Genomic DNA, 16,257 nt, shown 5'->3' on the forward strand with positions numbered 1-16,257 from the left:
ATATGTGGATCCTCACAGTTCAACCAAACCCCTGATTGTAGGATCTCTGCCATAAAATGTTTCTAGGCTGGTCTCTAATGTTGTCTCATCTTTTTGTTTTAATAATCTGCACTGTTACCAAAGTTGCACGCTTTTGCCTACTAATAGCTTATTAAAAGGAAAAGTGGTAAAAGGCTAATTGTTGAAGATTAGTGGAGAAAATGGGATCTCTGGAGGGTAGCAACATCCCATTCATCTGAAGGAGCTCTGCACACCTTGCTTTTCCGTTGTTTCAGCTTCCAGGTTATTTTTAGTACCAGCGATTTGATCCATTCTTTTTTTTCCTCCTCCAGCATTGCCATGGCAACAAAAGAAAATATGACTTCGCAGAGAGGGATATTGAAGTCAATACAAAGCAAAATGAACACCTTGGCCAGTATCCTTTCTGAAAGAGCTGTGCTGCGAGTGCCTTCAGGGAGAAGCGATCTCGAGACAATACATTCTGCAAATTGGGGTTCAACATATTTTAACAGGCAATGGCAATATAACACAGTCATCGTACATCTACTGAGCCAAGGATTGCATTATGCCTGTCCCACTCCATCAGTAAGATGTCTTGCTCGGATTAACAGTGTGATAAACTTAGCTGTTGGGTTTTTTAAATGCAACTTTGAATACTACATATAAGCCAACATTTAATTTTCATTTAGAGATCTAGAACAACAAAATCTAACATACTCCAACTACATACACTCTGCTAGAAGTATTATTGTATTTTATTGTTTTCCTGGCATTTTACTTTCAGGGACAAATGGCTGCAGTTTGATGTGGATGTGTCATGGCTGTAGTGCATAGCTAAATGTTTCCATGACCTGAAGATCCCCTTGTGTCTCTCAGACCTCTTGATTTTAAGTTTTTAGTTTGTTCGTTTCATCTCCCCCATTTCATGCTCCAGGCTAAAGAATGTGCTGGATTGTGAAGTCATGCGTGCTTACCATTTTTCCTACTATTTCTTCTTTTCCATTGTAGCAGCACAACGAAGGGCATTAGACTCTTGATTAGACAGAAGATATGTCCTGAAGATATGTAGCTTGATGAGACATAAATTTCAAGGGACTGTTTTTTAAGGGACTGGCAAGAACAAAAGCAACTCAATAAACATTAGCCTTAAAAGATTCTTGGGTGCAAAGACAAAGCTCTGAAGCTTGCAAACTTGTTGCAGATCTCATTTTTATACATTAGATAAATCTCAGCATTTTACAGGGAGGGCAGTTCTTCCCTCTATGTCATGCAGTAAACAGTCTTCATCTGTGGGAAATGAGCTATTTTTGTAGCCAAACACCATCCGTTGTTTCCTTTACCATTACTAGTGTTCTGCTAAATAAATTCCACAACCTTTTGTATGCAGCTAGCCCAGATTTCATGCTGGATTACATATAGGCTTCTGCATGAACACCAACTTTAATCTTTTCTGTTATCCTCTTCCTCTGATTGTTTTTTATTAATGAAGTAAAATTGTAATCTTGCTAACTAGCCATAGGACCTTTTTGTCACATCTGTTTTCTTTGTTTTGTGATTAGTTCTGAACTCTTTGCTTTGCTGCTAACATCTGTGTATAGATCTGGGGTCTGCCCAGTTTTGATGCTGCTTGGTAATATGACCTTAACTCAGACCCCCAAAGATCGGTTTCCCGCAGTGAACAATCTGATTCAAAGGATCAACTTACGGAAACGACGGGACTCTCTCATCCTGGGTGGCGTCATTGGCATCTGTACCATCTTATTGTTGCTATATGCTTTCCATTGACGGACATTCTCCTTAGACTCTGATAACCTTATCTGCTCCCAACCCATCAAGGAGAAGTGGGTGGGGGAAGTCAGTAGAGCTGATAAACAGCCTGCACATGATGGCTGGAATATCAGCATGATGTCTAAGGTTTATGGTGGCAGACTTTACAACACTGGTTTTGAGCTGAAGCTGCAGTATTTCTCCTCCCCTGCCAAAACTATTTCTCTTTCTTTGGTCAAATTTTGCTTAAATATTTTTTTTAATCCCCTGTCTCACTACAAGGTAAGTAATATACAACATTTATGAGAATCAGTAGAGAATCTTCCCTACTGGATGATGGTAATGAAATCTGTCATTGGCTGTTAAGTGAAACAATTGTTAGCTTCTCTTAGGTGGAATTTCTTCAGGAAGCCAGTTTCCCCTGAAGGCCAAGTACAGGACTAGATACTTTTGCCCAATAATAAGGATATTGCAGCTTTAAGCCATCAAGTTGGTTGGTTACTGAATACAACCTCTAAGGTTTTTACTCATGATTGAGCTATTACGAGTCATTTCTACTTAACTTGTGCTGTGAAAACTGTGCTCCTTCCCACAAATTCCTGAGACAGATAAGGATTGTTCAATTCACTTTTTGCACAGAAGATGTCTGAACTGCTATCTGAGGAGCACTTACAAGGTTTTTTGTGGCTTTAAGGGGACTCCAGGAAATATTTGCAGTCCTGCTTTGGAAGAAGGGAGCATAGTATCCTCTCAGTTTTACCGTAGTATTAAGTCATTTAAAGTGACCAAATGCGCTTTCACCTGAAAGTAATCTTTTGGGTGTAAATATTTTGGTTTTGGCTGATATCACAAAAGGCTTCATAAAGACACAATAGTTTCAAAAGTCTATTTTAATTTAGATGAAAGGTATTCTAATAGCATTAATATTTTTACACTGTACGTAGGATGGAGTCTAACCTGTACATTGGAAAGGGAAAATACTTCGGTTATGCCTGATGGCCAATGTATCTGTGTGCAGAATTGTTAAATACATAACTCCTCATAGCAAAGCGTTAAATGAATGAGTGGCTGAATATGCAATTACGTTTTTCTCTAATATCTGCAAACACACATCCATAGATATTTTTTTCAATTGTTCGGTGTCTAAACACAGCAGAGATTTTAGATTGTTAGCAAAACCTGTTGGGTTTGACTCTGCAGATGAGTATCTGTTAAAAAAAAAAAATCTAACGTCAGGAATGTCTTTGATATAGCAAATCTACAATTACAGGTTCTCTCCCCTTTCCAATTGTTCTGTGCCATCTTCGCCTGTCTTATAACCAGAACTAACAAAACTCTGAGGCACTGGCCTTTTTTCGAAGAACTTGATTAACTATTTGCACAACTGTCTTACAACACTCCCAAATTTAATGGGTCTTCCCATTAATCATAGTTGCCAGAGATGGTATTGAGGCCTTCCCCTGTCCCCAGGGCCTCCTCTGTGCTAGAAGAAGACAGGCCACCCACAACAGTTATCATTCATTTTATTACTGCTTTTATGGTGTATGTGCAGTACCCTGTTGGAGGAAGTAAAGAATTGTCTGTGTGGTGTGTGAGAAACCACACAGTTGTATAAACTGTATCTTTCATTTGGACTTGAAAAAGGCTTATGTGCAGAATAACATCTTTGTGACAAACAGGCTACAAAGACTCTTTTTGTGGGTTATTTTGGGGATTAGAAGGCACTTGCAATTAATGCTAGTAAAACTGAGGTTTGCCTTTTTAAATAAGGGATGGTCATTTGGTTGATTGGGGAATATCCCTGGTTTTGAAATGAAGTGCTCATTAGATTTCTTGATAAAGACTGAAGGATAAAGGACATTTATTAATGAATCTCTGTATATCAAAACTCTTCTCCCCAATACTTTATTTTCTTTGATTTTTCAAAGGGCCCTGATTGGCAGTTATGCTCCATTAGGGTTTATAGGATTTGGTTGCTATGTAGTTGGCAATTATACGACCTGCAAATCGTAAATAAATACATTTATTTAATCTGATGACCAGTCTTTTTAATGGGTTTAATCGATCTGGTGCATTATTTAATCTTACTGTGTGTTTAAAAAAAGCTATGGAAAATGTGCAGATTGTAGCAAATATCAATCAATTTGTTATGAGTGGGGAGAAGCCGATATGTTATAGGGCATAAAGGAGTAGAAATACGATGATTCCCTTTGAAAATGAGAGGTTAATATTGGAGGTGGCATTTCAGTGGTTGGCAGCTGCTCAGTGACTTTGAGAGGGTTTTGTATCAAATATATTTAATTATCCTAGCAGAATTGCCCTTTCGTGAACTACTGTCAGTCATGTACCTGACACAAGCAGGCATCCAGCATCTCTCTAAAATGGATAGAATGGCTGGCCTGGGGGGAGACTTGCTAAATGCCATGAGTCTCTCTTTTAGCATGGCTCTATAATTAGGGCAGTGGACCTTAAAATAAGGGAGAGGAAACAGAAAACAGTGGGCTGGTTCAAGATTTAATCCCAGTCTCTGACCCACAGCTCCTCTCTTTGCAGCTTGTTCACCTGCCTCCTATTGCAAAATGTATTTCCATATTTTTTTCATTGCGTCCAGCACTTCTCCGCCTTTCTGGTTCTCAAGGCCAGTTAGAGGTGCCTGCCTTGGAGGTGGGGCCCATCAGTGGCACTGGAGGTGTGCTTATCCTCCTGTTTATCCACCAGCAGGAGCTGTAGGGAGAAGTTGTGGCCAAAGCACAAAAACAAGCTTAGATCACTTTCAAGACGCTCCTCAGTCTCTATTGTGCCTCAGAGGGGAAATGCGTTGTTGTCCTGCGGGGGCTCTATTGTCACTTCTTTCCACGTGCTGTTTGTCAGTGACCAGCCACCCATTGTAAAGCTGTCTGGTAAGCCATCGGCTCTCCTCAGATTCCAGAAAAAGCTCTTCTACCCAGCCCCAAACAAACACAGGAACATTTCTTCCTCTTCAGTCTCCTGGCCCACTTTCTGGCTAAAGTTGCAGGATGATTTTTCAGACTCCAGTCACCGGAACAGCAATACTGGTAACATCCAGTGCTGCCTGAAAATTCTGTCCGTAAGTCGGATGCACAGCAGTGAATTTCCCTGGAGATTTTATGGACGTTTTTATGCCAAATGAGTGTTGCCTGTTGATGCTGTGCCTGGCAGCCTCAGTGCCAGACTGCTGTTCCTGCAGTGCCACTGATCACTATTCTGTATCCTTCACTAGAGAGTGCAAAGCAAGGATGCACAAAGGGTTTTATTTTATTCCCTCTGCCGGTCTCTGAGACCAATTGAATGTTCACCAGATCCCTCTTCATTAATAAGACAGGAAGGTGCTTTTGTTAATCCTAGAGTCTGCCTGCTGCTGAGGGGTGTAATGGAAAACACAGCACTTTCATTTTTCAGTGACTCCCTGGCAAATTTGGGAACTTCTGAGCATAGAGTTCGGAATTCAGTTAGGAATTCGCACTGCCCCATTAGATAACCAAGCAATGCTTTTCTTCAGCTCTGTGCAAAGGTCCTCCTTTGACGGGCCCAATAAAATCGGAATGTGCAGAACATAAAGTTCTTCACTGGGTGTTGAAAATAAAAAGGCAAAAGTAGATCTCTAGGCAGTGTATAGGTGTGAGACATGCATTGACAGTTCAACGGTCAGGGCTTTGTTCCTCCCGGAACCCTGAGAATTGCTGCACAGGGCGTAACGGCTGGCCTAGCGCTTTTGACTGTGTAGCTAATTAGCCAACGCAGTTAAACTACTAAAGTAACTAAAAGTTGCTTCCCAAGCACCCTTGATGCATAACAGGATTTTTTTCCCTTTTGTTTTCAACTACCATTCAGGGCAGGGAAGGAGGACACACGGCTTTGTTACAAAAGATTTCAGAATTATTTCCTCCTCTAGAAAGTGACAGAGTTGGTGTTATGAAACTCTGCAGGGAAGGGAGCATGTGCAGAACAGGAGAATACAACTTCAGACAAAGCTGAGCCATGGAGACATCTGCTCTTTGTGCCCTCCCTCTCTCTCCTCATGACTGGACGTTTGCCTTCAATGTGATGCTTTCAGCTTTGAATGAGTACGCTGTTGGTCTGCCCACCATTAAGAGGGCGGGAAGCCGTTCCAGTCACACACTCTCAAGACTAAAGGTTATTCTTTCTCATGGAAAATATCAATCCAGCCGCATGTATATTCTTTTCCAATTGCACTTTCTAATTTGTTTGCTTTTCAAATGGCTTCTTGAACCCTAACTATTTTATTGTACCTGTAATTATTTTTCTCACCTAATGTGCATTTTCTGTCTGTATAGAAAAGCTTTGTTATGTAATTTAATAATAAATTAGAATTCTAAATGATGATGCTTTTTTGTTTCCCTGTAAGAGTCCCAGGCTGCCTACACCTCAGTTTTAAGAGTTGGACAAGACTTAAGTCATCCAGTCCATCTCCCTACCAATGCAGGATTGTTACCTAGAATAAACATTCTAATGTTTTTGTCCATCTTGTCCTAAATATCCCAAGCAATAGGACTTTTACCCCTTCCTATAGCCCCACTGGAAGGGTTTCTACATATACAGCAGAAATGGATGCCCTTCCTCCTATTTATACCTATTTGTTCCACTCTAAATAGTTCCTTTCCTTTCTTGATGTTTAAACCCTGCCTATGTTGTTAGACTTTTATTCCTACCCTTTTAGTTCTCTTTAGGCCAGATCTATGCACATAGCTCCTTCCTTGTCAGCCCCTCAAGCCCCATACTCGTTTGTTCTCTGAATCCTCTTGGTAATGAGGTCCACAGGATTTCCTCCACATCTGTGACTTGATGTTTATGCTGCCCAAAATTGCACTGGCCTTGTTAGTTGCCATACTGGGTTGAAGACTTACACCAGAAATGAATGGTGTTGGTTACTAAAGTAGACAGTGTGACAAAATGTGACAGGCATGCATGTGCTTTCTCCCACACACACACGTTTTGGCCATTCTCCTTTTTGCTGTGAGCATCTACATTAGAATCACTTCAGTATAGTGATGGTGGCTGCTTTGTCAGGATTTCAGGCGGTGGGAGCAAGCATTTTCCTCATTTCAGAGGGAGCTAAAAGGCTTCTGTGATCCAATACTATAAAGCGTTGATGACAACACAGGTGTTGGTGCTCATTTGGGCATTAAACTGCAGACACATGACCAAAAAATCGGAAAAATTCTATCTATGTAAGCACTGGTTCGAAATCCTTTTTTGTTTTTTCTCCAAGAGGTAATCAATAGCAACTCAAGAAGTCTAGGAAAATCCTCTGCTTTTTAGATGCTTATGAGGTCATCAGCTCACACGGGAATTCAGAAAAAGTATCATTTAATGGAAACATAATGACCTCCTCCATCTACTGTTTAACATATTCCCTCCTTCCCCATCCCCACTGATGTTTAGACACAATGGATTCATTTTTTTCACTTCACTCTGTTTCACACTATTTTCTGCAGGAAATTCTTAGTTCTTTTGATGGTGTTTTTTCCCTAAGCTGATTTTCCTCAACCTAGAAGTGCAGGTCTGTCTGCTTCCCCTCCTCTCCCCTCATGCCACCTGCCACAGGCCCCCTGGCATAAGCTTAGCTTTCACATAAATGCCAACCAGTCCTGCCATCCATCTGAGACTACCTGTCAGAATGATAGAAATGGGCTGCTCCCTTGAGTATCTATCCTTTTCATTTGAATGCACAATGTGACACCTAGCCAGCAGGCTGTTGCCTGCTACTTCTCATGTTTGAGCAGAGTACTGGAGGGAAACCTGTCCATAGCCAGAATGGATTAGAGAGAGCTGGGCATGCCGTCACTTTTAGCACTTGCTTTCATTCAGTCTAGCTCAGCTTCGCCAGCTATGGAGATTCAGATCCACCTCTCCTCTTGGGGCACAAACCTCTCCCACCTGGTCTTTGAAGTGCATTGTTGCAGTCGGTTTGATCACCTGTTTGAACACTGATATAGCAGAACTTAAAAAATAGCTTATTTTCTCTTGTAAAGGACTTGATTGATTAAAAGTTAAGCAATGTTGATGTCTTCCTCCAGCCAGAGACTGCCAATGAAACGGCTGTATTTTTACAGCAGTTTAAATGAAGACGTTCTTGCAAATAATGGATCCTTGCTGGCAGGCAATAGGAATTGTTGTTGGGTTCTCTAGAGAGAGCCAGATAACACTATTACTTCTGTTTAAAAACAAAACCCTCATTGTTGCCAGTATTACCTTGAACTACGTTCTCAAACGGGATAAGTAAGCCATGGGATGTGACAGAAAACCTCTGTTCTCTCATCAGAGATTAGAAAAGGTAGATTTTGCACAGCTAATCGTTTCCCTGAAGTGCAACACTACACCTAAATTAAGATTACACTTAATCACCCCTCATTTGTTTAGTCACTTGCTATTTCTCTCCAGTATGTACTAGTCATCTCTTCTTTGACAGAGATTGTTTAGTATGGACTTTGTGTTCCTATATTCTAGTGTGTGTCATTAAAATGAGACCCCAACTGCAAAACTAATTCTGCCAAGTTTCAATTTCATCCTAAACTCTTGGATTATCTTCATGAGTCTAGCAATGCACTCTCCAGTGGGAATATCTTAAAAGTTCACACAAACCCTCACCCAAGTAGCCTATATACTTGCCCAGTAGGGTACAAGACGTCTGTTTTTCTTATACTAATCCAAGAAGACTCCTGGGAAGGGAGAGATCAGAAGTAAGCACTTTGTAGTAGAGGCAGTTGTGACCCGGGAGGCAGTATAAAATAGTGTCTAAAGCAGAGGATTAGGAGTCAGAGTTTATTTGTGGCTCTTCCACTGATTCACTGTATGACCTTGCGAAAGTTACTTTACCCATGTGCTTTAATTTACCCATCTGTAGAACAGACTTAATATCTGTGTCACTAAAGCAATGTGCAGCTTAATCATTTTAATGTGCCTTCAGGTTTTATTTCGTCTTTCAATCAGAATGAAATGCTGTGTAATCTGATTCTGATTGACATGTTAATGTGCTGTGGACCTTTGAAGGAATAGGCAGCATGCTCAATTTACCCTTCTCATAAGAGACAGCAACTCTGCTACTGGACAGAAGTGAAAGAGAAACAAAGGAAATGACTCTTACCATAAGGCCCATAAGATAATTTCGGGGGCAAGTAGAGCAGATATTCTAGCATCGAGCTGTAATACTTTGTAATTTCCACCCCTCTGTTCCAGGGTCTGAGATAAAGAACTACAGCACCTTGGACAGCTCCCCAACTTCATTCAACCCTTTAACCTTTTCTGAGAGTCTGTCACCGCATTTTCATAGAAATGGGGACTGGAAGGGACCTTGGCAGGCAAATTAGTCCAGTACCTGGCACTAAGGCAGGACTAAGTATTGTCTAGACCATCCAGGTGTTTGTCTAACTTGTTCTTAAGAACCTCCCATGAGGGAGATTCCACAACCTCCCCAGGTAATTTGTTCTAGTGCTTAATTATCCTGACAGGAAGATTTTCCTAAGGTCTAACCTAAATCTCCCTTGCTGCAATTTAAGCCCATTGCTTCTTGTCCTGTTCTCAGTGGTTAAGTAGAACAATTTATCACCCTCCTCTTTATAACAATCTGTTTAACAATTCTGGTTTTATTCAGAGCTGTATATTGTGATAATCAAAGATGACAGTGATTAAAACAATGAATAGGATGGGATGTGGAAAGAAAAGAAATGATGGTGCAGTTCCTCATTGGGGGCATTTAATGATTTGCATAACTATAAAGCTGCTTGCAACATGACCAGAGAAGCAAAGCATGCAAACCTGAGTCTTCAGTAGCACTGGGTTGTCCTCAGTAGCTGCATTAGAGACCAATAGTTCTTAAAACAATTTGTAAATTGGCCTTGTTGCCATGAATGTATGAAACATAGTAGCATGGAACTGATTTGACCATAGTGTGGGGGCAGATGTTGTCAGCTGCCTCAGGATACCTCTGCCAGTACACCTTCATTGTGAGTACTACTGCAGTCCTGCTCCTGCGGTATTCAAATCCAGAAAGTACCGCACCTGGACACTTGGTAAGTTACCTTTGTTCACCTGTACCTGGGCTATCCTTGCAGTCGTTTGCTGCATCTTTTATTTCTATTCACGTGAGCAATTTGTTTCAAGCAAGAGAATGTGATTGACATGTTGCTGGATAGCAACAAGAGACATAGGAGTTGGTGTGTTTCAGTGAGGCTCATAAAATAAAGAGTCCCACTTCATAATACATTTCAGAATCACCAAGCTGTGGCCTTGTTAACAGTATCTGAAACTAAGGATAGGTTTCCATCACCTTAATGTGCCAGGTAAACATTCCTGCCCCTGCAGTCCAGCCTCATTCTAAATCACGGATTCACAGAAATGTAGGCTGGAAGGGACCTCAAGGGGTCATCTAGTCCAGCCCCCTGAGCTTTACCAGGACCAAGTGAACTAGACCATCCTTGACCGGTGTTTGTCCAACCTGTTCTTAAAAAAACCTCCAATGACAGGGATTCCACAACCTCCCTTAGAAACTTATTTCAGTGCTTAACTATCCTTATAGTTAGAAAGTTCTTCCGAATATCTAACCTAAATGTCCCTTGCTGCAGATTAAGCCCATTACTTCTTGTTCTACCTCCAGTGGACCCAGAGAACAATTGATCACTATTCTCTTTATAGCAGCCCTTAATATATTTGAAGACTGTTATCAGGCCCACCCTCAATCTCTTTTCTCAAGGCCAAACATGCCCAGTTTTTTAACCCTTCCTCATAGGTCAGGGTTTCTAAACCTTTTATCATTTTTGTTGCTCTCCTCTGGACACGCTCCAGTTTATCCACATCCTTCCTGTAGTGTGGTGCCCAGAACTGGACACAGTGCTCCACCTGAGGCCTCACCAGTGCAGAGTTGAGTGGGACAATGACCTCCTGTGTATGACGTATAACACACCTGTTAATGCGCCCCGGAATACTATTAGCCTTTTTTGCAACTGCATCACATCCCACTGGTGATCCACTCTAACCCCCAGATCCTTTTCAGCAGTACTACCACCTAGCCAGTTATTCCCCGTTTTATACTTGGGAAGTTCTTTACATTTGTCTTTACTGAATTTCATCTTGATGATTTCCAGCCAGTTCTTCAATTTGTCAGGGTTGAATTGAATTTCTAATCCTGTCCTCCAAAAGTGCTTGCAAGACCTCCCAGCTTGGTGTCATTTGCAAATGTAATAAGCACACTCTCCACTCCATTATCCAAGTCATTAATGAAAATGTTGAGCAGTACCAGACCCAGAACAGACCCCCGTGAAACCACACTAGAAATGTCCTTAAAATTTGATAGTAAACCATTGATAACTACTCCTTGAGTAGTCTTTCAACCAGTTACACACCCACCTTATATCCACATTCCCCTAGGTTTGCTTATGAGGCACTTCAATTAACACATGTTTTTAGAGTGGTAAAGGGTTTTGGTCACATGCTTCCAGTTAAAGCTAACAAAGTCCATGTATTGCTTTAAAGATCTGGAGGTTTCATCTCCCCCTGAGACAGTGGAATGCACTGTTTTTGCACTTCCAGTGCTGGTAATAAGTGGTGCATAAAATTCCATCTTCGTTTGGAATAAAAAAGGTAAATTATTTATAGATCTGCATCCTTTTTTCCAGCTCTATAGAGTCAATAATTTATAGTAGCACAAGGGTACAATTTTTTATTAACTATCAACCTTCAATAGGACTGTTGTTCTTATCAAAATCTGATGTCCCTCCTGACGCTATCGAATGCCACAGAAGTTGATGCCTTATGGATGAGCTGTGCTCCAGTTCTTTAATCCTGTTGCAATACCATGAGAAGGTATTCTTGTTAACAGAGAACTGAGCGTCCTTTTGTACATTCATAAGGAGAGGCAGGAGTTAATAGGCTTTTTGTGTTTTATCTACTGTTTCCTTGAAACTGGGGAGATCTTTAGCGCATGCTGCCGTATGGATTTAATTTTCAAGGTCTTGAGAGGGAAAATACTCAATGTTTACAGGTAGAGGTTTACATTTTCAAAAAATTATCCAAGCATTACTATTTATCCAAAATGCAGTGCTTCAGACGTAAATGCTATGTGGGCAATATGTAGGGGCGGTCTAGTGTCTGTGATGAATGCCTTGAACAAGCTATGAATTTATCCATGTCTTAATCTTCCCCATTCCTTTGGATGTGTTCATAATTATTTTATAAGCATGGGTTCATGTAAATTAATTACCACTTCTGCCTTACCTCTGCTGACTTAATATTGAATCCCAGTGACACTAAAATCTTTCTCATATTGACTTCTATTTATGTCAATTATCATGGTAGAAAGGTCTGTTGTGAGCCCTTCCGATCAAAATCCTGCCTCTGCATTACTATGAATTGAGTATCCAACTATCAGATTTAAACAAACAAAATCCTCACCAGTCACGGACAATGTATTGAATAAATCTACAGCTCTTCTGGTTTGTGCCATTTTTGCCTGTTAGTTTCAGATTTTCCAATCCCTTTTTTTTTTTAACTGTAGAAACTCCTGTGGACTATTTTGTCTTGATCTCCTGTCTTTTTCTGGTTACATGTGTGATTCTTGCCACATCTCATGCTTTACCCTCTTGCCACCTCTTTTACGCTTCCTTAACTTCTCCCTTGCCCTCCAGATCCTTCCTTCCTTCCTTCCTTCCTTTCGCAAGACTAAGGCTGTTGGGCTTCACTACATGAATTATTTTAGCACTGCTAGTGATGATGGGCACTCTCTCTGGATACATGGTCTCTGACTGTAATTAATGTTCCCCGCACGTCCTTGAGAGAGAACATTTGCTGTTCTCTAATCACCAGTCGTTTTCTCATCATCTTCGTGTCTTCAGCTTCCCTTGAGTATCCCTTATCAATCAGTGGTGTGTTTTTGGTGTCAACTTCTATAATCATTTTCCTCGAGGTCTTGCATCCTGTATGTTCTCTTTATCTTCCCTTTTCTCACGCTGTACATCCTGTCACACGCTTTCCCCTTCTTCCCAAATGTTTGGCTTGCATTTCAGCGATACGCATTGTCACCTGTGGTCTCTAGTTCAGATCTAATTACAGTATCATTTTGTCAAAAGTTGGCATTTATTTTATATTGCTGTGTTGTCCAGAGGCCCCAGTCAGAATCCAGGGTACCACTGTGTCAGACAGTTCATGTGTGAGCACACACAGTCCCTACCCTAGAGACTTGCAATCTTCAGCTAAATTCTGCATTTAACCTCTCTTATGTTCAGGTTGGAATTCTCTTTCTGGACCAATTGAATATGTTTTTAAAGGGAGCAGCATGCCCCGCTTCAGGGGTTTTTCTTTTCAGGGGTTTATGTCTGGTGCTCTTCTCATCCAAGACAGAATGTGTAACGACTGCAGCACTCCAAAGGCAGAAATCAGGACCAGAGATGGAACCGAGCTCTCCCACACAGCTGAGCAGAGCAGTAGCCATTAGATCTCTGGCCCAACACCTGTGTTAATGTTTTGTAAGGATTTGAACATTCTCTCCCTTCTCCTAAGTGTTTTCAGGGTTCCAGCCAACTTTTGCTTGATTGCTTCACTCATTCATGGAAACGAAACTATGAAACTAAAAGCATTAGAGCAGGAGGAATTGCAAAATATTAGTCCTTTCTGCACCTGGTGAGTTCTTCTCTAATTCCTGGCAGTGATCAAAAGCCATCTGTTACACAGTTAAACTCTCTCTGTTTCTGGTTGGCCTCCTAGAGACTTCTGGAGGCACATGGAACCAAGCTATGGCTTTTGATTCAGAATCATGCTGGTGGCTGAGGTGCTCAGAACACTTTATGCTGATCAGATATCACTGAACTACAGCTGTCTCCTATGAGTCGTCACTTTGAGTCATATTGGAGGTGGGAAAGGTCCTGCTATTCTTTTGGTCCATTATCCTGAGAATGCAGAGTTGTTCCCTACAGTATATTTCTTAGTGCTTTATCCAGTCTGGTAATGTTCCAGGTGCTAAAATTCCCCAGATGCAGATGGTAACAAGCATGTACTCAGACTTGTCCACTGAAGCTGTCAATAAGTTCTTTAAGCACGTTGCAAAAACCTAAACAATAGTCAAGATGTCAGACATTCGAAAAACCTCCCTAGGAAGGATTTTCCAAAATCCAGCCACAGGCTCCTGTCCATCTCCTATACTAACCCCCCTTGGAAAATAGGTGAATCTTGCAATCTGTCATGAAGATCAATAATGCTGGGTTCACCTGGACCAGGGCAGAAGTGAGCGCTAAACCTGAGGACCTCAAGCCAAGAATGCCTTGCTGGTAACCCTCTCCCTTTGAGATCTGGGGCCTCTTAACCTGAATGCCCGAGATTATCACGACTGCCATATGAGAAAGAGGCATCTCAAGTAGCCAGGACCCAAACCATTTAGAGCTCCGTAGGTCAAAACAGCACCTTAAACTTCACCTGGAAATCAGTTGATCACCTTTGCAGAACACAGGTGCAGTGTATCCTTTCCAGGACTGCCATATATATGGACAATCTCCAGCCCCTAAAATATTTACTGTTCTTTTCTTAACTCCCTCCTGGCTCTCTTTGTATACACAACTGCCAGGCAAATTCTTTGTTGTTGTGATTTCAGCAGAGCTGGCATGGAAGGTGGCAGCAGCCAGCCGGGGCATTCCAATCAAAGCTTTGCGCTGCAGAGTATCTGGGGAAAGGGAGGAGCAGAGAGTGGGTTTCTAGGTCTCAGCCCATATGCCTACCCCTCTGGTCCGCGGCTGTATGCCAGGTAGCTGGGTGCTGGTGCATCTGGCAGAGGTGTGAGCTGCTGCATCTAGAGTAGCTTTGCCATGGGAGGCTGGCAGGCTTTGGCCCCCCTTAGCCATCATTTCCATTCGCTGACACGGATGGCCAGGCATGAAAGAAGTTATCTTCCTCTTGCAAGATGGGAGCCAAGGCCACTCTTGGCAAGGCAAGGTTGCTATGACACTACTATCCGGGTGACAACAGCTGGACCCACGTGATGCCCGTTGTTTTGGGGGTGCGCGCTCTAAGAGCCGGGCAGTGCGCTGCATCCAAGGCACCGGCGGTGCTGTCTGTAGCGACCCCCCGTCCTGCACATTGATGGATGTTGCCATTTGTGAGCTGGCTTGTTCAAACAGCCAGTGCGCTCATTTATTATCTGAAGAGCAGCTAGTTTGTGCGGCACTGTGAAAACAACCTGATCCCAGCTCCAAAGAGCTTTCCGTCTCCATCAGGCACCGATAACCTGGGTTACATTTACGTGGAGCAGAGTTTGAAACATCAGCACGTGGGACAGGTGTATTTAATTTAGAACAGTACTTGGGAGTTATTGAGAGGCCTGTGTGACGGATCGGTGGCAAGATGGAGCAGGTGGCTGAGTGCATGAGATGAGGAGCACTGCAAAACTGAGCAGCTACTGGGTAAAATAAAGGTTTCAGTTTGACATGGCACTGAGCCCAGCCAGTCATCCGAAGTTGCTGTCCTGGGTCTCGGGTTGGATTCTGGTTGCTGAGGCGGCTGCTGTTATCCAGGGTGTTGTGTGCATTGGTCTGAGTCCCAAACCATTCCCATGTGTGCAACTGGGCCCTTGAGTGCTGCATATTACTATCCGCTTTGTCTCTTGGTGTTGAAGTTAACTGAAAAGCCACTACAGTCATTGCTCTCAAGCTGTGGCTTTTAGCATTAGCCAGACAGATTTGGCCTAGGAAGGAATGTTGTTAGCAGTTAGCAGGAAACCTTAACACCCTCCCCTGCTGGCAAAATGTTTGGATTATTAGCCAAACCTCTTGAGATATCCTCTTATCTCCTATACGTGTGTCATAAATATAAAGGGAAGGGTAAACACCTTTAAAATCCCTCCTGGCCAGAGGAAAAACCCTTTCACCTGTAAAGGGTTAAGAAGTAGGATAACCTCGCTGGCACCTGACCAAAATGAAGAGACAAGAAACTTTAAAAGCTGGAGCGGGGGAGAAACAAAGGTTCTCTCTGTCTGTGTGTTGTTTTTGCCGGGAACAGAAAAGGAATGGAGTCTTAGAACTTAGTAAGTAATCTAGCTAGATATGCGTTAGATTCTGTTTTGTTTAAATAGCTGATAAAATAAGTTGTGCTGAATGGAATGTATATTCCTGTTTTTGTGTCTTTTTGTAACTTAAGGTTGTGCCTAGAGTGATTTCTATTACCCTGTAAGGTATTTACCATCCTGATTTTACAGAGGTGATTCTTTTTTTCTTCAATTAAAATTCTTCTTTTAAAAACTTGATTGCTTTTTCATTGTTCTTAAGACCCAAGGGTTTGGGTCTGTGTTCACCTATGCAAATTGGTGAGGATTTTTATCAAGCCTTCCCCAGGAAAGGGGGTGTAGGGTTTGGGGAGGATTTTGGGGGGAAAGATGTTTCCAAGCTGGCTCTTTCCCCGTTATATATTTGTTAGATGCTTGGTGGTGGCAGCAATAAAGTCCAAGGGCAAAAGGTAAAATAGTTTGTACCTTGG

At 42.0% G+C, this 16,257-nt stretch overlaps 1 protein-coding gene across 3 annotated transcripts in view; it reads left to right on the forward strand.

Moving 5' to 3' along the window:
- The window catches only part of GOSR1 (golgi SNAP receptor complex member 1), a 65,916-nt gene extending 59,790 nt beyond the window's left edge, over positions 1-6,126 (forward strand). For 2 of the 3 annotated variants that reach the window (XM_073316063.1, XM_073316062.1), the window contains exons 8-9: positions 333-415; positions 1,661-3,798. In XM_073316063.1, the coding sequence (XP_073172164.1) occupies positions 333-415; positions 1,661-1,785 (208 nt within the window). In that variant the 3' untranslated portion in view covers positions 1,786-3,798. Of the gene's footprint in view, positions 1-332; positions 416-1,660; positions 3,799-5,619 lie in introns of those variants that run through there. The other variant, XR_012155486.1, reaches the window with a different exon arrangement.
- The last annotated feature ends 10,131 nt before the right edge of the window (positions 6,127-16,257 follow it).

Source organism: Lepidochelys kempii, chromosome 17, assembly GCF_965140265.1.
Source record: "Lepidochelys kempii isolate rLepKem1 chromosome 17, rLepKem1.hap2, whole genome shotgun sequence".
Classification (NCBI taxonomy): Eukaryota; Metazoa; Chordata; order Testudines; family Cheloniidae; genus Lepidochelys; species Lepidochelys kempii.